At 45.1% G+C, this 25,080-nt stretch overlaps 1 protein-coding gene across 6 annotated transcripts in view; it reads right to left on the bottom strand.

Moving 5' to 3' along the window:
• Positions 1-2,451: 2,451 nt before the first annotated feature.
• LOC127388327 (contactin-4) overlaps positions 2,452-25,080 on the bottom strand; it is a 287,077-nt gene continuing 264,448 nt past the window's right edge. For 4 of the 6 annotated variants that reach the window (XM_051627708.1, XM_051627707.1, XM_051627709.1 and 1 more), the window contains 11 exons: positions 17,019-17,194; positions 15,132-15,252; positions 12,541-12,699; positions 11,652-11,801; positions 10,479-10,549; positions 8,222-8,456; positions 7,586-7,701; positions 6,552-6,738; positions 5,953-6,065; positions 4,307-4,475; positions 2,452-3,161 (listed from right to left, as the gene is read on the bottom strand). In XM_051627708.1, coding sequence (XP_051483668.1) covers positions 3,061-3,161; positions 4,307-4,475; positions 5,953-6,065; positions 6,552-6,738; positions 7,586-7,701; positions 8,222-8,456; positions 10,479-10,549; positions 11,652-11,801; positions 12,541-12,699; positions 15,132-15,252; positions 17,019-17,194 — 1,598 coding nt within the window. In that variant the 3' untranslated portion in view covers positions 2,452-3,060. Of the gene's footprint in view, positions 3,162-4,306; positions 4,476-5,952; positions 6,066-6,551; positions 6,739-7,585; positions 7,702-8,221; positions 8,457-10,478; positions 10,550-11,651; positions 11,802-12,540; positions 12,700-15,131; positions 15,253-17,018; positions 17,195-25,080 lie in introns of those variants that run through there. The other 2 variants (XM_051627712.1, XM_051627713.1) reach the window with 2 other exon arrangements.

Genomic DNA, 25,080 nt, shown 5'->3' with positions numbered 1-25,080 from the left:
TTGACCAAGGATACCCGGTGCCTGCTCCATGCCTCTCCTCAGGTGTCCTGACTGTCCAGCACATGGGAGTCCTGGCTCTTTATTCCTCTTCTGGTTTGTGGAAGTTTTCGTCATGTTCTTTCTTCCTTCTTGTAAGATTTGGGACAGTTTGCAGAAGAAAGGAGGCGGTTTTAATACCTTGGTTTCTGGGGGGCTGAAACATCCCCAGCTTGGGCTGTATGAACTGCTGCAGTGGCCCACCTGCCTCCTGGCATGAGAGATTAAAGCTCAAGGGGAAAAAAAAGAAAGAAAGAAACAGAATTACAAAAATGGGACAAACTGATCAACTTCCTCAATTGCACTTAAAAACCAAAACAGCTTGGAAATGCAGAGTTTTCAACTGTACAGCAATTAAAGAAATGTTCCAAAGACTTCTTGGTGCTCTCTGGAGGCTTCCTGAGCCCCAAGGAGTTGGGCTCCCCCTCCGTGTGCAGCTCCAGCCTCCTTCAGGTAATTTTGAAAAACCCAAGCCCAGTTCTGCAATACGTTTTTCTTCTCTATCTGTTGTTCCATCTGAAACAAACTGTTTGAGAGTGTCAGTTTCTGTTTGTGATTTTTTTTTACATACCTTGTGTAATCCATGGTGTGAGTTACCAAATAAACCCCCCTGAAACTTAACAACCCAAGCTTTGACCTCTCAGGCTGTGGACCATGAAGCTGTCTTGTTCTCGCTGAGTCCCTTGACTTCAAGAAACCTCCTCTCTGTCGAGCTGGCCAGAGGTGGGGATAAGCACCTTAACAAGGAATAAAAAGAAAGATTTGACTCAGTAAGTAAATTGTGCCAAAAGCAATGGGAAGTTCCCAGGTGCTAGAGCCTAAAAATCGGCGTAATAAATGAGCCTGGAAGGGGTTTGCTCAGGGCAAGGCTGGTGATGCTCCGCTCTCCCGCTGCCCATCCCCGCGGTCACTCACTGGGACAGTAAACGCCACTTCAGTCTGTTTGGATTTTTCCCTTCTTTTCACCTCTCAGCAAGACCCTGGGCTTCCCAGGCTGCAGAGGCTCCACTCTGCTGGCACCAGCCCACAGGTGCTTGGAAAAGCTGTGACTCTACATCAATAGAATGTATAGACTCTACATCATCCATATTGATCTTTTTTTTTGCCAGTTTTGGTAGCAGTATCAAACCAGAGATGTACAGATATAGATATTTCTTCTTCTACTGCCACAAATTTTTGGCTCAAACACTCTTCTCCTTCATATCTTCACATTGGTGACAAGCCCAGCAGGTGCTGCCTCGTGCTGTGGTGAAGTTTGTCACTGGGTACAACAAAACATGGAGGAAAAACGCTCCTTGAAAACAGGTATCTTTACAAATGACAGAATATTTATTACCAATACCTTTAAAAAAAGATTACATCTGCTAGATCACTGATAAATATCATTTACACTGGGGAGAAAACTACAGAAGCTTTTTTTTTTTGTTCCCTTTTTCTTGTTTTTGTGGTTTTTTTGTGGTTTTTTTGTGTTGTGTTTGTTTTTTGTTTGTTTGTTTTTTACATAGAATAACCATATCAAACTAAGAAAGGAACACAGCTTGAAATACTGACAATATTTCTCTGGTCAACACCCCTGACTTTTACACAAGTGGAATCCTGATTATGAGTTACTGAATAAATATATTTAGAAGGTCTAAAAGTTAACGGTATCATTTTGTAAGCAAAAAAGACAAGTTACAGGCAAATTCAAGCTATCAGGAAAAAAAAAAAAGAATAATAAACCACTGCAGCGCATTTCAACTTCAAAATTGTGTAGAAAATTCCGTTGCCTTTTCTGAGCGTTTTCCCATCTGAGTGAACTTACAAAATTACCCCGCGGTAACAAACCGTCCTTCTCTGAAGAAGAATTCTTTTGCTGTGGATATTGTTGCTTTCCAGCGTGACTCTGTTCTGCCTTCAAGTGTCTGTGGGGAGTTCCTACAGAACCGCAGCCATCCCAGCAGAGCCCCACCAGGACAACCTGGCACGGCTCCTCCCGGGCTCCTGGTGCAGCCCAATTTCCCAAGCTTTTTCCATTCCGAAGGCTGGTGGGTGACGTTCTGGTGCATGGCAAAGGCAAGTGTGTGTTCACACAATGAGCCCAGGGCAGCTTCACCTCTCGGAGTCGCTGTGTGTTGATTTTCTTGGAATAAACACCCCCGAAACCAGGAGGATTTACCAAGTTTCTGCCCGAAGGTGAGAACCACACCATTTGCTTGCTCTTCTGGGGACCTGTCCCTTTTGGTCACTAGAGGCAGAGATCACTTCTTTGCAGTATCTTCACTCCTATCAACTGGATGCTAATTATGATAAAGACAAAGCTATTTCAAGACAGTAAAAACAGCCCCTTGCTGCAAGATGCCGGAATACTCGCTACGTCTCCCGTAGTCCACAACCAACCATGGGATTTGTTTCAAGATTCTAGCGTTCTCACCGAGCATTTCGAGTTTGTCCTGTTAGACCTCTGGATAAAACAAAACATCTTGTGTGTTGTGAGCACCTGATGTACCACAAGAATCACTGTAACTGCCATTTAAAGACAGCCACGTTACCAGCCCAACCTGGAGCAGTTCTGCCTCGTGTAGCCTCGTAAAACTGCAGCGACGTGCAGCCCATTTGCTAAGAACAACTTTGAATTCTCCATCATAAAGGAAAAGATTCCAAACAATATTTCCATGATAATGTTGTCCATAGCATTTTATAGCAGAGGAAAAATTAATATCTACATCATATGTTAACTTTAAAAAATTCTATAAAACACTAAATATATAATAAAAATATGCATATAAGGACATATGTAAACTGCTTTGGTAACATCATATTACAGATGTTTTCAGTGCATTGCAGAGTTTCCAAGGAAACTTCAGACAAAGCTATATTTGCTTTGAGGAAGTACTGTATAATGCCATTCCTAAAGAAGCATAAACATTTTTTCCAGTAGTAAGGTGTACTCAAACCACAATATTACTTAGTACTGGGTGTCTTCAAAACAACTAGCTAAATGTTGCTTATATCATAAACAAGAAGTCCAGTGTGTCATTGTTGTCATAAACTGGAGCGAGCTGTGAGCGAGATCATGATGGTGCTGATGGCTGAGAGGGTGCAGGCCTTGGAGGTCGAGGAGCCTGATCCTCTCACGTACGCGTCTGAGCAGAGGAGAGAGGGAGAGGGTGAGCGAGGAGAGCAGTGTTCATCAACCCCAACCTCCCCCCAGATCTCAACTCTCTGTCCTCTGGTGCTGGTGGGAGGCGAAGTGGCTCCCAAGGTGGGTGGGACTCCCGGTGCAGAGCCCTCCTCCTGCTGGGTTTCACCTCTCTCACTGGATTTCTGGTCTCATATTCCTGCCGCTGTTGTCTCGAGCCTCCTGTTACTTCATGGCCTGTTTACTTATGTTTTTTACACGTGTACTATATTCCAGCTGTTACTCACAGCACCAGCCTGGCAGGACCCACATCCTGGAGGAGCTGATTCCTGCTCTGTGCTTTAACTGGCATGTGTTCCTGCTCTTCTTCGCTCTCCTGTGTCTGCCGATTTAATTCTCCTGTATGGTTTATCCACCCACAGTGTACAACCGTGGTGGAGAGAATTCTGATCTCACCCAGAGTTTTTTACGTCGCTATAATTCTCATGCAATATTCCTGCACTGCAGAGGCTCCTGATTTAATGCAGCTTATAAACTGTGGCATTATTAATGGAAGATGGGAGATGGAGATTCTGCAAAAGCAATGTTGTGTAATAAAATACTCTCTTTTCTGTTTGTTCTTCTACACAGCCTCATTTCCCTAAATAAATATTTATGCATCCAACACACAATGGAATATGGCTATACAGTAGCCTTATAAATTTAAAAGTCTACAAACATTTTGTATTTCGTTAAGGTGAATTGCAGTGAAACAACACATTCAACATGTAGATGAGTATGGAGGGAAGAGAGTGGAAAGTGTCTAGAAATCTTAAATACAAATATAACTACTTATGTTGGAGTTTCTTATGGTTTAATATTGACTGAGGATGAAACCGGAAACGTGGTCTGGAAAGACTGGTGGTCCCAGAGAAGTCTGGGTTTCAGCTCCTGGGAAGTACCCAGACCCACAACCTGCCCTGGCTCAGCTTCCAGCCTGGATTCCTGCCTGTCTTTAGACACAAAGGGGGCGGAAGGTCTGCCCGGGAGCAGTGGGGCTGGGGATGCTGCCTGCCCAAGGCTCAGCAGCAGCAGGCACCAACCCTGGTTCCTCCTGGGCACCAACCCTGGTTCCACCCGGGCACTGACCCTGGTTCCTCCCATCCTTACTTGAGATCTTTGGAATCCGGATTTGTTCGCTGCTGCTGCCGTCGCCCCCGTCGCTGAAGGGCTTGATCTCGATGATGTAGTCCTCGTTGAAGGGCAGGGAGAGCTCCACCGAGGTTTTATTCGTTTCTATGACTGACGTGCTGCTCTGCCTGTTCCACCTGTACAAAACCTGCAGCCAAGAGGAGAGGAGAGGGGGAAGAAATGGTGGAGGTGCAGCCAGATTTGCTGCTGCTCTGATGCTCAGAGACACAGTCTGGTCACAGAGGGGCCACCTGGACAACCCAGGGGCTTTTGCTGGGGACCGACACCAGCACAGCGGTGACAGTGCCTGGCTGGGAGGTGACAGTGGGAGGAGGGTGGTGCTGATGCAGCCCTGGTAGCTGGCAAAAAGACCCTCAGCAAAATCTTCCCCTTGATCAAACTAAAATAAATCCCCAGGGTTGTGTATAGAGGCCAAAAGTCCTCACTGTTTTTGTTCAGGAAATGAAGTTAGAGTATTTGATGCAGTAACACTAATGGTTTCCCAAAATAACTGGCTTTTTTGAAATTCCTTTATATTTTGATCATAAATTGTGACATAATATGCAAGGTTTCCAAGAAAAAAAGAAGAAAAATGGGAAACATTTTGCTATGATTCAGGAAAGAATTGCATCAGTCTAGGTTCCCCTAACAGTAAGTTCAAAGAGCACTTTTTGGACTTGGCTATTTCAGGCTGAAATGGACTTTGCTATTTCTCTTACCCTCTTCCAACTAACTACTTAATTTGATTTTCAAACCTAAAAGTGGGTCCAGATCGCAGAGGCTGATATGAGGTTTCGGCTAAAACCTCTAGGAATTCCTTGGTTCTGATCATCCGATTCAGTGCACCGAGGATACTTAAGAGCTACTGCAGGAACTCAGGAGAGTTGGCACCAGCTGGCAAAGCTGCTGCCGCTGGCACTTCAGATTGGGAACAAATAGGAAGCATCTCCAGGTTCTTCGTTGTTTCAAGCTCTGATGGAAAAAGTTTGCATAACTCAGCCCTCAAGGCAGTGGCTGGCAACAGCACACCGGTGTCTTCTTTGGGCCAAATGAAACCCTTGTGTAAGGTAAAGGAGCTGCATTCTTCTCAAGATTTCTCTCCAATGAAATGATACCCTATTTAAACGACTGAAGATCCTTTTCCTTTTGGCTTTGCTTTCTGAAGAAAATGGGGGCTATTAAAAAAGCATTTGATTTATCTGCAATTAAGGAGCCAACTACAGCCTTTGGAAGGCTTCCACCAAAGGCAGGGGAGCAATCCTGCAGGAGCAGGTGAAGGTCTGTGGGCTGAGACCCTCATGAGTGCTCATGGGGGTGAGCATCACTAGGGCAAATATTCCTGGGGGGAGGGCAAGTATCCAGCAGGACATGGTCACTCTACACAGGCATGGCCTCTGTTTTGGGAGGAATGCTCCAGTTTTAACCTGACAAACCAAGTAAATACCCTGAAGAACACCTCATCTGGTCTTACTATAAACCCCAGCTGGACACTGGATTAATGGAAATAGGCCTATAGCAGAATCCAGTGACAGCTGAAGCTTTGTGAGGACCCTGCAGGACAGGGGTGGTGAGGGGGGTGGTGCAGGGCAATATTATCCAGTTGCCTGAGCTGACAAAATACTCACTTTGTAGCCTCTCACTTCTGACTCGTTGTCCAGTGCTTTCACTTGGTCCCAGTTCAGTATGATCTTGGAGTCAGAGGAATTCCATATGACATTCCCAGGGGGCTGACTTGGTGCTATACCAAAACATACACATTGTATTACTGAGGAGCAACATTTCCCAGCTGAATCCCTCCCCATACCAACAGGGCTTCCACCACCATAGCTGAGCATGCCCAGAGCCCTGTTGCTCCAGAAAGCTAATGAGCTATTTCACTGCTCTGTGTCCTCAAGGTCACAGAAGGTGGGACACACCGCAGCACTCTAAATGAAAAAAGGATTCAGTCAGTTGCTCAACATGCCTGAGACCAGAAGAAAAAAGCCCTCTTGAACAAGGAGATAAATATTTCATTTCCCTGCACAGCTGTGATTCCAGTTTGCACGCTCTGCTTGCTTAACACAGGGAAGAGCCTTATGAAAAAAAAAAAAAAATTAAAAAGGCTTGTGCACAAAAACCTGGCCAAGAAAAGTCTGACAGCTCCTTCAGACTCCAGAGAACTTGCAAACCAGAGAGGGGATGGTTGGCAGAAACCCTCCCAGGCACCAGCCTCCCAACCACTCACGTGGCTTTTTGGTGGTGACGTTGACGGCGGCGCTGGAGGGGCCGGTCCCGGCCGTGTTGTAGGCCCGCACTGCCAGGTGGTAGAGCGCGTTGCCGCGCAGGTTGGTCACCTTGGTAGACGTTTGGTTCCCAACTGTTCGGACCCTCTTGGCATTCTCTTCCTTTTCATCGTGTCTCCAGCACCTGACCTGAGGAGCAGAGCAGGTGGGTGTTCAGCCCCAGCACCCTGGGTGTTTCCAGAGCTGACTCTGGCTCTTCTGCCCAAAGTGCAAGTGCCATAGGGACAGGGCTGGGAGAGCTGAGGTGTCCAGCTGGAGAAGAGAAGGCTCTGGGAAGACCTGAGAGCACCTTCCAGTGCCTGAAGGGGCTCCAGGAAAGCTGGGGAGGGATTTTTTGTAAGGGCTTAGAATGAGGGCAAAGGGATGATGGCTTTAAACTGGAAGAGATTAAGGTTGGACATAAGGAAGGAAAGTTCTTGGCTGTGAGGGTGGTGAGACCCTGGCCCAGGTTACCCAGAGCAGCTGTGGCTGCCCCATCCCTGGAAGTGCTCAATGCCAGGTTGGATGGGGCTTGGAGCAACCTGGGCTGGTGGGAGGTGTCCCTGCCCATTTAGGGGGTTGGGACTCAATGATCTTTAAGGTCCCTTCCAACCCAAACCATTCACTGATTCTATGACAGATCCTGCACCCCATTACAACCCTTTCTCAATCCTCACTAGAAAGCAGCATGGGTACAGCCCTCTCTGCCCGGGACCTTGGACCTGCCTAGCCATGGATGTGCATTCATGCAGCTTTCCCCCAGCAAGCTCTCTGATCTGTTTGCAGCCAGAGCACCTACAGAAAATATGCAATTGTTCACCATGTGAGAGGAATCTCTGTACTGAACAAAAGGAACCAAATCCTCCACGGGAACCTACCCATTGAGGAGATGCAGAGATACATCCTGCAGCAGCTGCACTGCAGTACCTGCCCATGATGTGACTCCACATCTTCTCAGCACTCATCACTACAAGGATCCTGTGTTGTGCTTCCATACCTCATATCCCTGTATTCTTCCTTTGTGCTGGGTCTCTCTGGGGGGAGCCCAAGAAACTTCGACATCTGAGGCAGAAAGACTTCTGGCCAAAACAGTGGTTGGGGCTCTCGTCGGCTCTGGGTAGAGAGTTAAAAATAAGATTAGAAGAGTTTTTGATTTTATGTTCAATTAGTCCCGAACTTCAAGGGATTTGGTTTCTTCATTGAGACAGGCCACCAAAACAAACTGCCCCATGTCCAAAGGATGGCCTGTCAGCCTGTGCCAGCCAGCACTGCTCCTCTGCACAAGAAATAATGTCATTACTAAACCCAACCCAGGATTCCACCTACTGTAATTAGGACAAGAGGGAACATTTTCTAATCAGTGGACATTAATTCATACTGTATCTCAGTGGAATTCTTTCCAGATTACATATTACTTTTCCATTAATATCAAAAGATTTCATTATGATTAATGTTATTTTAATGACTATCAAAAGAACTAATCATGGCTTGCCATTTATTATAAATCAGAGCAAGGACTGGGTATCAAAGGGTATGTCAAGGTGGATACTAAACCCTTTCAGACCCGGTCAGCCTCCCCTGTGTCCAGCAGTGGGGAGCAGGGAGAGGTGGGGGGGTAGGTTCCTGGCTCTACCTTCCTCTGCTGAGTAGACGACGGCCACGGGGCTGAAGGACCCTTCCCCCTTGTTGTTGTACACCCCCACTTTCACCTCGTAGGGGGAGAAGGGCGGCAAGCTCTCGTTGCGGAAGACGTATCTGGCGGCGTCCGGGGAGGCCACCACAGTCTGCATCCAGCTGACGGTGCCGAAGGGCCGGAACGCCACCACGTACCCGAAGCCACCTCCGTTCTGCAGCTCCTCGGGCACTGTCTGTGGGCAGGCAGATGGTGGGAGAAACAGCACCTTCAGCAATGGCACGTGGCTGTCTTCATGCCCACGTGCTGGTCCTCGTCCTTCTAAAGTTACTGTACTCGGCAGAGACCAGGGGCAGCTGGAATCCTGCCACTGCATCCAGCCTGAATCCATCTCGTCTGTGCTAGAGCCTTCCTGCAACCCAAGCTCCCTGTGGTCAGGGGGGAAAGCAGCATCTCCAGAAGACACTTCCTGAGATTTCATTCATCTGCTGAGGCACCCACCTTCCTTTACTGACCAGACAGTGAGCCCCCAGTAACGATGCAAATTCAGACACTGCAGCAACTAAGAGGCTGAGGTTTGGTGGGGTTGAACTAAGGAGTCAGTCCCTGCTTTCCCAATACATGTGCAGCTGCTCTCATGTCTTTAGAATCATATGGGAAGTCCTGAAGAACAGGACCTGGCAATGTCCTGGTCAGCACAAGGCTGGTGGTCCCTTGCTGGCCTGTTGCTACACAACGGACCCAGAGCAGGTCAGCCAACTATCCACATCTCATAGGATGTGACCTGTTATGGAGTGTGATGGCAGGGAGCAGCTTGTCACAAATGTGATGGAGAAGGGCAGGCAAGTGCTAGGTAACAGCTGGAAGAAACCACCTGTCACCTCCAGGTCACTTCTGGACACACTGACACTTCCTACTCTCAGGCTTGTAGGCCCTTAAAAGCTGCATCAGAACTCAAAGCTTCAATGTATTAAAATAAAAGCACAGCCTGGTTTGGGCTGGAAGGGACCTTAAAGCTCATCCAGTTCCAACCCCTGCATGGGCAGGGACACCTCCCACCAGTCCAGGTTGCTCCAAACTCCATCCAACCTGCCCTTCAACACTTCAAGGGATGGGGCAGCCACAGCTTCTCTGGGCAACCTGTTCCAGTGTCTCACCATCCTTTACAGCCAAGAATTTCTTCCTAACGTCTAATCTAAATCTAATTATGGGCCATTCTCCCACAGATGTCCACATTGTTTCAGTAGGTGCAGGGGTTACTTCTGGGGACTGCTTCTTACTCTGTATTGTAAGGCTCAAAAAATACACCAGACCATAAAGAAAAGGGCTCTGGACATTTAAAAGAGAAAAGTGACTTTTCTACCAAAATACAAGTCATGTTTTATGCAAATTACAACTCAAATCAATGGCTGATGTTCTTGCCATGTGTGTTTTTGAAACATATTGCAGAATCTTTAGGCGACACAGCATAGCTAATTAATCCAACAGAGAAGGAAATTCAGCACATGGAGCTAAGGACAAAAATCCATTTATAGTTTTTAATAACCTTAAAAATATCTCTGGCAATTCATTCTGCCAACTTGGTCAGAAATAGTGCTAAGTAGAAGTGTTAGCTTGTCTAGTGAAGTTCATTATTAGGCAAAATATGCCAGCTGCATTGCATCATAACATGAAAATATGAGCAGACAAATGACTAGAGTTCTAACCCCGACTGCCTCAAGGAATATTAAACATTTTTCATCTCTGTATCTCCTCTTGCTGGCTTTCATTAGCAGCATCCCAAGCCAGCAGGCAATGTTTTGTGCAAACTCTTAACTACTTGCTGCCACATATCCCAGCACAGGGACATGGGCTGGAGCTTGGGAATCAGCTACAATTCTCAGCCAGGTCAGGATGTGCCAAGCCTGGCCTCACAAACTCTGTTTTACCCCTTGGGTGGTTCCTGCCCATCCACGTTTTGCTGGATGTGTATGGATGTGCCTGGAGTCAGGGGAGCTGAGCTGGAGTGGAAGCAGTGATGCTCAGCCCCCTCCCCATGACCCCTGCACAGCCCCTCCCCACCGGCTGCCTGGCACGGGGCCTGGGATGGGGAAGGGCTGGAACTCCATTGTAATGGCCAGGCTATTTGATCACACAGTCTGGGCTTTTACCCTGCAAACAGCTTGAAATCTACAGAAGCTTCACTAGGGTCTGGGGTGAAAGGGCACATCTAGATCAGGACCATAATAATTTTCCTCTCAGCTTGGACTCCACTTACCTCCCAGGTAATGACCAGCTCAGACTTGCTCCCGCCGCCACCACTGACGTTGGCTGGGGTCACCTCAGGGACTGCAAAGAAAGATGCAGAAGACACATGTAGTGACTTTGAAACCAGAAAAGTGCATTGAAATGGAACAGACCTACACAGCAACAGGACTCTGCTGGCCATCCCCTGCTGGGTACCAGAAACACTGTTAGGAAATGACTAATTTGCCACAGCAAACAACCCATTAAAGTACGTCAATATTAGTATATTAAAAGAATGTCAATTATCTTGTGTAGTCAGTCACTAATTGTTTAGTTTAAACATTTATCTCCCATAAAAAAGGCTTTTACTTATTTTTGTATTTCATATTCTGTTCCATTATGGGCTAAAACAAAACAGAGGGGCCACCTACCAGGGGTTTCCCATCACTGAGGCACTCATCCCTGCAGCCACCAGGCTGAGCCTGTGCCTTGCATGACCCCTTTTTGCCACATCAAAAGATGGGGACAACATCAAGGAGCCTTAAAGCTCCCAAGGGTTGTGGCTTGTGCAGATACCCGTGAACAGGCACTACTGAAGATCACTGTTAACTACTGAAGATCACCCTTACACTGTGCCTGAAGCAGTCTGAAGACACAGTGTAGTTCCAGGTGGTGTGTTTGGGAGAAAAAAAACCTCCAGTAAGCCCATGAAAAGATCCAACACATATGGCAGCCCAGGGTGGTTTCTCCAAGGCTGATGGCCCACAGGGACCAGGTCCAAGTTACTCAGAGAACCACAGAAGCCCCCGGCACCAAGGGGCTGCCAGATCTCCAGCTGTGAAGCTCGAACTCCTGCTCTGAAGGTGCTGTAGTCTGTGCTCCAGTTTCCATCCCATTGATCTTGAAAGTGAGAGGGACTGCTCTCAGAGTTTACCTCTTTCCTCAATGGGTACCAGGCAGTATTTTCCAAAAAAAACCTGCCCAAATGTTTTTGTTTGTTTGTTTTTTAAAAAAGGGATGAAGTCTTGCTATACATCCAAGAGAGGAGTTGGGGAGTGAGCAGAAGAGCCCATGGGAAGTTCCACAATGGAGGAGAGCAATGGGTGTGGAAAGTGCTCCTCAGCTTCCTCCACTGCAACATATCCCTTAATACTGAGGAGCACTTACCCAATAAGACTTAACTCAGTTGCCCACCACTACTTACGAGCTTCTTCAGTTCTTCTCTTCTCTGAAGGTCTGCTGGGTTCTCCAATGCCAATCAGGTTAGCAGCCACTACTCGAAATTCATACTCGACCCAAGGGTTCAAACCCACCACTGTGGCTGTGAAGGTCCTGCCATCGATGATCTCTGGAACTAAGGAGACAGCCACAGGTCAGAAGTGCAACAAAAACCACTGGAAGTATTAAAGGCTGCTGAGAAAAGGTCATATCTGATACCCTTAAAAGTGAGGGATTATTGTAAACACAAATTGACTAATAAACATTTTCTGATTTTTCTAACATGTTGTTGACTGCAACGAAGTAGAAGAGGTGGCACTAAACCATTGTGATTTTCACCACAGAAATTCCTACTATTAAAGACTTTCTCCTAAACTGCTAGTTTTCAAAACAATGTGTCAAGACAATAGGTTTAAAGGGATTTTATTTTTCTCTTTTAAAACACACTGTTCTCCCTCTATTTACTGGCTACTGGAAGAAAATTAACCTGACGGAATGAGCAATTACATCATGGGATTTTTCCTTCTATCAGGAAAATAATTCTACTTAAAGATAGGCCAGATGACATGGTCTGTCCCTGAGGGATGTCTTTATAGACCACAATTACTGTTGTATATCTCCAGAGAGGCAACAAAAGATAGGAATTCATTCTGTTTGCCCTTAAACATTCATGAGAAAGATGGATGACTAATAGCAATGACTGGCCCCTAAATCTTTGGGTTGCCAAACTTGGAACTAGTTAGTAAGCCCATTCTGCAGCCAGTGAAATTACTTTTCACTTGGAGGTGCAGAGCTGCTCCTCTTGACCTGTGAAGAGTCCCAAAGGATGTGTTTTCCACCAGTGAAGCTCTCTGGGGACCTGGCAATGGACCTACCTGTGCTCACAGCTTGCCATCCCACTGAGAAGGGGGTCCTTGCTTGCACAACATACATGGTGATGGGGCTGTGGTTGTCTGCTCCTGGCCTCCAGGACAGCTGAGCGGTGGTGTCGGTGATTTCATCTATTGTCACAGCTTCTGGTGGGCCTGGGGGACCTGTTGGGAGATTACAGGAGAGGGCTGCTTGGAGCTTCGTGGTGACTGGAGGAAGGAGCGTTCTGCTCTTCCCTTCCGTAGGACAGAGGTAATTGAGTCCCTGTGGAGGAGTTAAGTGCAGCCCCAGCCATCCCATGTCTGCTGCTTTAGGACTGGCCAATGGACAAGCACCATTTTTGGCTGCAGCTTGATGGACCCAGAGGCTGACGAAGAGCAAAGGACCAGCCTGGAATCAGCATCGTGTCTGAGTGTGAACCAGCATTTTCTGTTTCACTGCTGAGCTCCTTCTAACCAGTAAAGCACTGCAGGACACACTGGTCAGGGAGGGGACATCTCTCTTGTATCACATGGCCCTTGTTGTCACTGGTGATACAGGAGGTGAAGTTTCTCCCCAGAAACACCATCTCAAGCAAACTCTCCTCTTGCAATTCACTCTCTGGACTAAAATAATTCTCCTATGTCCAGAGAGCTGGACATGTTCAAATATCTAAAATACCCTGAAACCTTCCAATATCCTGTCTTTAAAATGAAAGTTTCAGCAGGTCTAGCCAGATCTAATTTCCCAGAAATTAAAACTTTAGAGCATCTTGCTGGGGGGGGCAGCCACACAGCACAGCCTCACAGAGCCTCCCTTGATCTCCACTACAAGTCACACCAGAGAAATGAGATTTCATTGGAACTGTCACAAATTACTCCTGCTGCTTGGCAGAGGCTGAAATGAACCATCCTCACTTCATGCCTTGGAATAACCACGGTTAGTCCTGACATTTCAGAGCATACTTCTTTGCAGTGTGCAGGCTACAATACAGCAAGAAGGGAAAATTGATCTGATTTTACCAGAGGCCTTTGGGCTGCTGACAGACACATGCTTCTCCTGTTCTGATGTCAGGAAAAAATCCCACCCTGAATGAGTGGGCTGGTCTGTTTGTGCCGGGGCCAGGGGTCACTGCTGTGTGCTCGTTTGATATTCCCTGACATAGATAATTGATTTTTATTCTAGTATCTAATATCTTATTTGTTGGCATAACTCCAATGTTTAAAAAAATTCTAAACATTATTCTGAAGGTCTGTTTATGCACCAGCTGCTCACCTACCCCTCCAGGCTCACAGCTCAGGGATACTTCCCAATTTTTATGCAGCCAGTGAGACAGCACAGCCCAGCTCCTACCCCAGCCCTGGGACCACTGGCCTGGACAGGGAATTCACTGTTGATGCTTTTAGGGAGCAACAAGATCAATATTTTTACCATCATCAAGGGTCATTTTCTTGTGAGAATTTAGTGTTCCTCCTGCTTGTTTACAGAGCCAGCACTAAGGAAGTTACCTAACCAAGGCGCCCGTCAGCAGGTTGTTTTGAAATGTTTGTGCAAAACAACCAAAAAATCCATCTGAAATCATGCTGCAGTGAAACCTGAGCATCAGTGGCATGGGGGGTGGCCTCCTGGGGGGTGAGGAGCACCTTGGCTGCCTCTGGGGCCAGCTCTTGGTGCAGCATGAGGCTGAGGATGGCAGCTTTCACCCTCCTGTGGAACCATGTGAGGAGGAGAGCAGAAATCACAGAGTTGTTAGAGTTGGAAGGGACTTCTAGAGATCATCCAGTCCAACTCTCCCACTGAAGTAGGATCACCTACAGCACTTTACACAGGACTGTATCCAGGCAGGTTTTGAATATCTCCAGAGATGTTCATGCTAAATGCCTGGCTAGAGACAAGGGCACATTTCTGAATGAAAGTTCATGGCTAATGTCACGTTTCACTCTGGCACAGCTCTGATAAAGAGGGAATTTCTTCTTTTTCATCTTCTCATCCTTTCACTGAGAACTCACATTCCATCAAGAATGTGCAAACTGATTTTGCTGGGGCCCATGAGAACTGAGGGGAGCAGGCACAGAGCAGGACCAAAGTTTGCTTTCCTCAAGGTAAGGAGCAGGAAAATACTGATTACATTTATTGTAAGGATCCAGGCTCAGGTTAACTAATTGCTCTCTGTGAAAGCCACACAGATCACTTGTGTATGGTAATGAATGGATCTTGAAATACCAGTGAAGTTACTAAATCATGTTTATTTTAGATGAGGACCAATATTGCTGGGCAGAAATGCAGTGAATAAGCTGGATCCTGTTTCTGCTCCATAGCTCATCAAATAAACGAGCTCAGTTGGTGCAAGTTTTGCATTCAGGACACAAACATGTACTAGTGTGTTTATCTGTGCTGTGTCTGTTGTACAAATATGTGTATCTGAAAGAAGCTTTACATGCACTGTTTGAAAATGTACTGTGAACCTGAGCATGAACTTTGAGCTCATTTCTTAGATTAAATACAAGATGCTGGGATCCCCATGAATGTCTCTGAGCCCAAGAATTGTCTTAACCAGCAGCAAAATATAGGAAATAAATAAATAAATTACCATTTTACAACAACAAAATTCAAATACCTCTTACAATCAGGTCTGCAGCAGCTGATAGCTTGTCCACACTTGTTTGCACCATGCAGACGTACTTCCCAGCATGCTTCAGCTGGATGCTTCTGATCATCAAATCACCAGCTGAATCCTGCTGATAAAGTAGGGAAAAGTGGTTACAATTACTTTTTAATGAGCGCTAAACATCATTATCACATGAAGGACACTGTGACTAATGGATTTACTTTACACTGGCTGATGAAAACATTAGTAATGCAAGCCGTGGCCTATTAAAATTATGTGAGGCTGCCTTGAAGATAAGAGAGGGAGTGTTACTGAAGTTCTGGCTCCTGCAAGGGGCGGGGCAGCCTGGCGTGGGTCCCACCAGCAGTTTCCCCATTAAAACAAAGTGACAAAGCTTATGGAGGGCAGGTTTGCTCCCATTTCTCTCTCCAGATGCCCAATTTACGGCCTCTCTGTGTTCAGATGCCCAAGTTGTGTCTGCATCTATTTCCTAAGTGAAAACCAGCCCAAATTAGGAGACATCTGCAACAGCTTCATGGCTTTGTACTGCGGCCAGCATTTTGATTGCCTGGTGCTTTTGTGCTAAAGACCATGAGAACAGCACTCTGAGGAAATCTTGCATCACCTAGCACTGGTGATTTGTTTTCCAAATGCCAAGTGCATGTCTGATTAACTGTTGAATAGAACTAATTATGTTTCTGTATGTATGGGAAGCTGAAAATTCTCTCTACGCTTTTCTCCAGCCACAAAGCATTCAAGACATTCAAAAATCTCAGGGTAACCTTGTGCTTGTGGCTTTCTCACTGAAGAATATTAATAAAGTTTGTAATTTTAGCTTTGCAGGCCAATCAGGCACAGTGGCAGGGAAGCGCCAGCTCTGCTGATGTGCGCCCCAGGCATCAATCTTCTAATGATTTTTTTTTAGGGTAACAGCAAGCCTTATAATTGTATGTCCTTTTCATTTCAGCATTAAATTCCACTCCTGACAAATGTAAGCATGGACTGAAACTCAGTGGAGCCACATGGCTCTGTAAAACCTCCCTTAGAGCAACATGCAAATCCCTTTCAAGATTTCTACCTCTGCTGAAAATTTGTTGCATTTCCTTCCTTCCTTCTTTCTCTTGCTACCTTCACCCAAAAGAAGTGGAAAAAAATTCATCAGGAAGGCTAAGAAAACATTTTCAAACTGCAACCAAGTTAGAAATTAAACTCCCCAGCTCCTGCCTAATACACAAGAGGGTAAATTAGATGAAATCTGAACTGCAAAGGAAAATGTTATGCTTGGAAAGGCAAGCAAGGCCAGGAGATGTGCACAGGTAATGCTGAAAAGAACTGTCATCTCCCATGGCTGGGATGCTTGTAACACTACACAAGTGCTTTTGTGTAGAGGAAGAATACTTACACTGAGCATGTGGTCACAAGAGAAGGACACAGACATCTCAACATGCCAACAAACACTGCCTGAACAAATTTGAGGCTAACCTCTAATTTCCCAAATCTCTGTACAAACACAAAGTTCTACAATTGCTTTATTTACATTTATTTTACTGTTAGACCCAGAGAAAAGCTACTATAGACTTCTGTGGGTAAATGAGAAGGTAGTTTTTTGCAATGAGAAAACACATTATAGTGTCTGGTCTTCTGACATGGAGCCCACTGCAATGTGAACACCCTGTTCATGTGAGCAGATTTCAGTCATGTTTTTGAGCAACTACAGTAATTCTACACCACCTATAACCAAGTACTATATTGGCAAGGTTTATCTTCTTGTTTACAAGATGCAAGATAACATCTCCTACTATTAACTTAGTCAAATTAATTCCTTCTATTAGTAAGCTTTTTCTATATTACTTACTTTTATTACTGCAAGGAGGTTGCTTTGGTATTAATACTTACCCCTCCAACTCTTTCAAAGTGATCCCCATCTTTTTCAAAGTCTATCAGGTGTCCATTGAATGTCCAGGTGAACATGATATCTAATGAGTGATCGTGAGATACCTGACAAGGCAAGACAATGCTCTCTCCAACAGTGACATCCATGCTGAATGGGGACACCATAACCCGGGTTGGATCTACAAACAACAAAGAAAAGAAAAAGGGGGGGAAGCATAAATCCTGTCCTCCTGAGATGTGGAGAGAGATGGGAAGCTGAACAAGATCTTAAGCAGTCAACCACACCCTCAGGAGTGCCACCAGAGCTTGCAGAGTTTGCAGTGATCACTTAGGAAGATCCTTAATGCACCAAGTGAACTATCATATCTGTGATTTTACCCCCAATACCTTTGATTTTATCCTCCCAAAACCTTTCTTTTTTTTGTTTGACTGAAACACCATTAATGAATCCTCCAGAATTGCCTTCTAGCCACCAACCTGAAGAACAAGCAGAAATGAAAAGGCTGGAAAAGAGTTCAGGCTCATTAAAATATCTGAAAAAGCTTGGAGATCAGAGATTATTTTATTTGAATCTTCTTACTTCCAAGATTTGTTCCACAGTCACACATTGCTCACCATGTTATCCAAAAACCTATTTTATTGTTCCTAAATTAAATGCTGCCTTAAGAAAACCCCGTCAATATAAAATCTCCAAAACTGGAATAAAAAGGAGTACATTAAAAATGTGATATCTGCTTGACCTGGGAAGGCAAAAATCAAACTAACATTCTTGTCATATGTCACTCTTATCAAAACCAAAGTGTTGAGAATACTGGCCACCTCCTCTGTTTGACAGATAGTTTTTAATTTTAAATCCAGGTACTTTTTATCCTCTAAGGAGGTCCCACACAAAGAATAAGTATCAATGATGAGTGACACCAAACAAACTTTTCACACCACGGAAACCAAAACTCTGGCCCAATGAGCCAAGTCCTGTATTAATGTTAGACAGAGGTTTTGGGGTGAGACGTGGCCCTGGGTTTCTAAGTCCTCTGCCTGACGTGCAGCTGACTCGGGTCGGTTAGAAGGACAGAATGATTCACGTTTTAAGACCTCTGTGGCCTTACACAAGATGTCACTGAGCTCGTGAGCTAGAACTGAGCAAATATTTTGGGGAGATGAAGCAGAAGAAAGGTGAGAAAGGGGCGCTGTCCTAAACAGGACATCCTCAGATGAAAGCCCTCCAAACCTGCAGATATCTGGGATGTAGCAAGTTCTGTCTGTTAAATATGGGCAGCAGCACCTACCAGCCCCACCTTGGGCTTCAGGACTAATCCCTTATTCACAGCTGGAGTTCACATGGATCCTTTACTGCTGATTTAATTGTCTATTTTTCACTTTAGTTGTGCAAAATGGTGGCACAGAAAGATGAGCCATGACACATGATGCAAACTTCAGCTCCTCATCTGTGCCCGTGAATTCCCTCTGCCTCTGAAGTTAACATTTGTCTTTCATTTCTCTTGACAAAAATGCTGTAATTTTTTTCTTCAGGGACTCAGAAGAAATGAAAAGGAGAAAAAATACTGCTTAACAATGAGACCAAAAGTCTGGAAATCATATACAGATAGATATTTTTGCTTATTCCAAAGGTCTGTTCTGCACAGCTGTCGTGCTAAAATACTACAAACATCATTCATTCTCTGGTACTTGAAACCAACATCTTCACTACTTCTTTCAGAGCCCATAGGCTGACTGCTTAATTCTCTGCTAAAATAATTAGGACATAGCAACAAAGTTATGTACCAGGCAGAACTACTCACTGAAATTCAGGGGATGTGAAGCTGTTCCTGGGTTTTCAAAGGCCTTACCAAAAGTGTACCAAAGGTGGTGAAAAAGATTTCATTGCTGACTTGAATAGGCTTCAGATCAAGTCCTCAGGGACTTGGCTATATTACCTTGAATGAATTTAATTCATCTATATTTTGGTTTAACTTCTAATAAAATAGAGTAACTCTTAGCAGAACCACAATAGATGTTATGAAGGCTAAATATTAATAAAAGTGAAACATTTTACGTTTCTCAGGAGAAAAGCAATGTAAGTGCAAGTTCCTAAAATAATGTTTAATTCTTGCCCAGTCTTATGTCATTGGTTTTGGTTACAACTGGTGTATCAGGATTTTACAGTCACTTGGGACTGCTGAAACTCAGGAAGATACGGAGCATCCCAAACTCAGCATGCTGCAGAAACACCCACCCCTGCAGTGGGGGTCAGGCACAGAATCACTTTACTGAAATGTCTTTCAGAATTAGAAGTTCATCCTCTGCCCTGCTCAAAGCCTGTATGAAATATTCATGGAGGACAGGACTCAGAGGTGAGGTGAGTGCCTGCCACAAAGCCTCAGAGATCTCTGTAAGCCCTGGTCCTTAACAAGTGTCAGCACCCAGGTTTTGCTGTAACTAACCCTTGCCTCCACAGCACTTGCTGCAAGAGGTGAGAAGTCCACACCATTAATCTCATTCTGCCTGCCACAACACACACCTTTTATAAGCATATAAGAATTAAGCACGGCTGTTTGCTAAAGACCTGCTTTCCAGAGCGGCTCAGCACAGCTCCTGTGGACATCACAGGAACTGGAAGTGCCTGGTGCCTCCAAAACCAGGCCCCCAGGTCTCAAGCCAGTTGTGCCAAGCCTCATTGCCATCTAACAGCTGAGCACACCAGGGAACGGCTGGTCCTGCGTGGGGACAAGGGATGTGGGGAGGGCTCTGACCCCAGCCATGCTCGGCACAACCAGGAGCCCCTGCAATGCACTGAACAAACCATCCTCAGGAATGCTGACCCACCTCTTCTCAAGGACTGGGAGAGCTGAAAAAACAGCCCACCCCCTCCCACCCTTTAGCAGCCCCGGCAGAGCAGCAAATGGCAAATGCTCAGAGGGCACCTGAGGGCAGCCGAGTGCCAGCGCCGCTCGGCGAGACGCAGCCAAGTGCTGATCAGAAGGATTAGATTTGCATTCTCAAAACCTGTAACATCAGGGACTTTTGAAATTATGGTGAGTGCTTTAATGCTACCAGAATTGTGTTGGTTAGCAGCCAAGTCAAAACTAATAACAAAGAAAGCACTGATTGTTGTTTTCTGAGCTAGCTACTCATTTATTCATTGACCACCTGCAAGGCAAGGGAAGCAGTCCCCAGGAGTCCTGCCTGGGGAGGCAGATATTATGGCAGAGCTGATCTGAATGTTGTTACTGTCCTGTCCCTCCAGGTGCAGCAAATTTTGCTTAGGTGGCTTGCACTACTGACAAGGATAGTTAATAAAAGAAAAAAACTGTGATTTTGAGATAATACTTTGAGATGATATTCACCTTTGGAGCGCTCTGGTGCATTTTGAGAGAGTTTTAAAAATAAGGTTGCAAGATTCAGCTGCAGAAAAGGGCTAAGAATTCCTATTAGTAGCATCATCCCTGGAGCTGCCTGCGGGTTTATGAGCCCTCTGCAGCGGGAAAGCAGCACCCAGCACTGCCCAGCTCTGGGCATTGCCCAGGTCTCCTGCAGAAAGAACAGACAAAAAGCAAGGAAAATTGTTCCAAGTCACTTCTGAGAAAGTTTATCTGGCATTGCTGAGATGTTTTCAGAGGAGAAGTAAGTGAAGAGCATGCGCCAGGGGGAACAGGCTGAGGGATGAAAAGCTCTCTGCCATCAAGAGGGAAAATAATCTGGTTTTTAGTCTTAAATATGAAACCGAGAAAAAAAATAACTCCGCTGTACATGCAAACATACTCCAGAGGTATCCTGTAGGTAGAGCACGTGCATTGGCCTGGGCTGGGCTTTGCTACAGAGAAAGAGGAGTCCCTTGTTGCCCAAGGCCAAGGCCGGGCTCAAGGCTGTGTCCTCTGGCAGGGACTGGCTGTAGGTGTCACTGGAGGCTCAGGGAAGCAAGGAAGATCCCTCTCAGCCTTCCCTGCAAACCAGCCGCTATAGCCTGAGGGTAACAGTTATCCAAGCGGGAAAGAAGCCACCCCACCCCAGTTTCCTCTGGACTGGGTGCCCATCTGGGGGGACTGGTTGTTCAGGGGAAGCAGCTTTGCAGCACTGCCCGTGCATGCTGCGGCTCACCCTGCCCTGTGCTGTGTCATATTGATCTGGAGGACGTGACACCCTGGAAAACAATCTACAGTGGCACGACATAAGTGACACAGAATGAACCAGAGACTGACATTCAGGGATAACGCATTAACAAAAAACCAAAAAAACCAGATCAGCCCAGAACATGCAAATACTTTTTGAATGATACAAGAGGACCAGGACAAAGCCAGAAGCCATGTCACATATACTGTGCCCATCAGCAAGATCTCAACTGACCAAAGGGTTTTTTTCCACCTAGAGACAGGCAGATCTGTCCATTCTAGATGTCCACTTAGTGTCCTATTTCCAAGCATGCTCCTTTCCAATCTGGCTCACCTCTGGAGGCTCTGCTCGGCGGGGAAGGGATTCCACAATGCTAATAACTGCAGTGCCTTTCATTGAAGGATATCAAAGTGCTCAGTAAACAATGAGATGTGCTTTGCCAGCCCTGGCTGCTGGAGGAATAGAGAGTATTACACTATAATAAAAGACTGAACTGTAACATTCTTGGGAGATGCAGCTTCTGTTGTTGGCCTCAAGTCAGTGAATTGAGCACCTCAGACAGATTAAGAAAAAAAGGAGATCATGTCAGCATTTCCAGTGCTGCTTTCTGAAACCTGTGCACCTAATCCCTACATGCTTATTTAAACATCCACCCTGGCATAAAGGAGGAGAGAGAGAAGGAAATACTCAGATTTTGACATATTTATCCAGGGTAAAAAACTGAAAAATCAGACCCTTCCCCCCAAATTTAACAGTGCCTTCAGATCATTCTACTTCTAAGGGAAATTTTCCAATATCTTGCTAGGCTTATTCTTTCCTTTCTTCTTCCAGCCTTGCCCACTTCACTGTATTCAAGATTTGTTTGCACTTCCATGCTGCTAGGTTTCATTAATAAAAGCTGATGGAAATTTTGTAAAAGATTTTCCCCTGAAGGTCTGCAGGGTTATATCCCTCCCCTCTTTACTCTTTTGCCTAAGCAGGAAAAGTCTGTTGTAAATATTCATGACTTTGGTGGGGAAAGTATTGCACATCGACACAAATCAGCTAGTGAAACTGCAACAGTTGCTTATGGACAGAAGAAACATGGTCTGGCTTTTTAAATGGAAAAAAAAAAAAAAAAAAAAAGGAAGCGGAGTTTGGTTTTGTGGAGAGATCTGTACATTTTCTTCAAGTACATATGAAAGATTAACATCCCAGCTATGATACTCAGAGGACATGTCTGAGTTAAACAGCAGTGAGCAGCTCAGAGGTGAAAGGGCTGCTACAGGGTGGAGAGGACATTTGTAATGGGCTGGACAAGAAGGGACCAAGCAGACCAACCCCATCTCAGCAGCCACAGCTCTGACTCTGCACCATGTGCTGTGCTAGGAGCGTGCCAGGGCATCTGTTGGCTGCTTAATGACAGCCAGTGTGGCTGACAAGGTAATTTCAGGTTCAAGCATGAATGCTCAAGTGCAAGAGTTTATGTTCAATTACCAGATGCTTCAAACAAGCAGCTCAGGCAAAGGCAAGCGAGGCCAAGCACAAAGGGCAGGAATTGGACACAGTGCTGCTCTTCCTCGTGCCAGATTTCCCTTCCCATTGCTGATACTCCTTATGTGGATCTGGGCAGATAAGCAGTAGTTTCAAGTTTGATTAACCATCTAGTTACCTAATTCTCTTAAACAGCCATTAACATCACTGTGTTAAAGATCCAGCTACATTTTTTCCTTATCTGCATAAACAATTTAATGTACAAGATGTTAAAATAGGTTTTTCTTGTAGACAAACTGTAACTTGAGTACTTGTGACTCACCTTTTCTCATTCTGAAATACCAACATATTTACTGTTTTCATTTTGTTTTTCATCAGAGGGAGTTAATAAAGGCAGTGCACAACAATGTCCTCTATTTGCAATGACATTTTACATTATTGTATTGATTTCAAGGCAAATCATGTCTGGAGACAACAAAAATCAATCTTGGCAGTAGAATCCTCTGTTATCTGTGAGCAACTGAAGATTCAAAGTCCAATGCTTAAATACTCAGATGTGCTCTAACATTTCCTTCTCTGCTATTTATGAATGAAATAATTATCCAAGACCATAAAGTCAAAAGCGTCTGAGAGCTGATGACTGGCTGAGTGTCTAGGAGCTCTTAGTGCTCTGGGCACCATCAGACACTGTAAGAAATGCTGAAGAGAAGATGACCCTGAACTAAAGAGATGAAAACCCAGTAAATAACTAAACACACAGTATGAATTAGCACAGCAAACTCCAGCTTTCTTAATAGGTTGAGTACTTTACAGAGCATAGCCAAAATTGAGGCTAAAAGGAAAGTGAGAAATGCCAATTATTTCAAGGATGAGGTTTAGTGGTGGCCTTGGCAGTGCTGGGTTGATAATCTTAAAGATCTTTTCCAACCCAAATGATTTTATGATATACAATATCCCAGTATGACAGACGTGAGCTGTGATGAGTCACATATGTGCTCTCAGGAACAGGCACATGGCTCTTATGCCAACATTACTCTTCTGTCCATATAATCAGCTATTACACACGTGCTCTCACAAGACAAGTAGCTGATTTATATGGCACATTTCTTACCAGAACATTTTGCAGCACTTACAGGCTGGTGAGTACTAGGGTAGCTCAGCATAATATAATCTTATTAGTTGCAAAAGGGACCCAATCTGCTTAGAAAAGTTAATTTAGGCCTGGGTCTAAGTAACTTTTCTGATTTCAGACATATACGTGGTTAGTGGTCTAGATCTTTCCATGTAATCAGGCAGCACTGATCTTTGGCAATGAAGGCAGTGAGACACGGCCACGGATTTAATGGGGATTAAAGAAAGGAGGGGTGGAGTTTTTGACCTTTTCTGGAAGAGCAGAAACTCTGATTCAGCAATATGTTCAGTTGAGCTGGGCATTTAGGACATGCTAAAATTGCTTTCCTGAAAGAGGATCCTTATTTTGCAGTTTTCTTGGCTTAAATCTTGCTATATCAGAACCACAGGGGTGGGGGGACACCCAAGTACTTTTAAACAGGTGCCTCAGGCTGTGGCCTGAGCCCCTTCCTCTTGGGCAGCCCCTGTGTCCTGCTAGCATGGGCACGGGGGCTTCCAGAGGAGACTGTGGATGTTGTTCCTCGCAACTGCACTCCTGGGTAACCTGAACTTCCAGCTCCTGAAGATTCCCTTTCAACAACAGCAGTTTCCTTCTCAGCTTCACTTGGAGTTTAACTGCAGTTGAGGTACAAGTTATTACCATATTTCTTAAACTGGCATTGAAAAAGAGCTTCCCACAGATTGAAAACTGTCTAAACTTGATGTAAGCATCTCCCTCCCAGGAATTCACACCTCCCACCTCTCAGTCAGGAACCAGGCAGTCAATCAAGGGACTGCACTTCTGCAGACTCAAAATGTATTCTTTGGGTAGCTGAATAATAAACGAAGGTTAATTTCCATCTGAAAACACATTAAGAATGGAATTACATCAAAGGATACTGCAGAGGGATGTGCCATTATAGCAAATTTAAAGACAAAATATATGAAAATATATCCACTCTGCTGAGAGTACAGAGTGTTACTTAAATAACAAGAAGGCACAATACTTCATTTTAACCTCCATTTTACCTAGTGCAAGGCAATCTTATCAAATCAAGCTCTTTCCATACAATTGTGACAAAGAAAATCATCCTTAATGGGGTCTGGAAATGGGAGTCAAATCTGTCACTCAGAGAAATGTGGGCTTGCTCATTACAGCAGCATGTAGCAGGGCCTGATAACACCACAAACCCTGAAGACCCCTTCTCTGTCTTTTTGCATTTCAAACTAAAAGAAAAGCCACTTCGCTTCAGAGGTGCCTTAAATGGAATTGGTGTATTTTACAAACGATTGAACCATTTGTGACACACTTCACAGGCAACCCAGTGAATTCAAGGGATCACCTTTTGTGAGCTATTGACTGCAACTAGCTGAT

The sequence above is a fragment of the Apus apus genome, chromosome 9 (assembly GCF_020740795.1).
Source record: "Apus apus isolate bApuApu2 chromosome 9, bApuApu2.pri.cur, whole genome shotgun sequence".
In the NCBI taxonomy this organism is placed as follows: Eukaryota; Metazoa; Chordata; class Aves; order Apodiformes; family Apodidae; genus Apus; species Apus apus.
The sequence above is the reverse complement of the archived record's forward strand: the minus strand, read 5'-3'. Positions and strand labels throughout refer to the sequence as shown.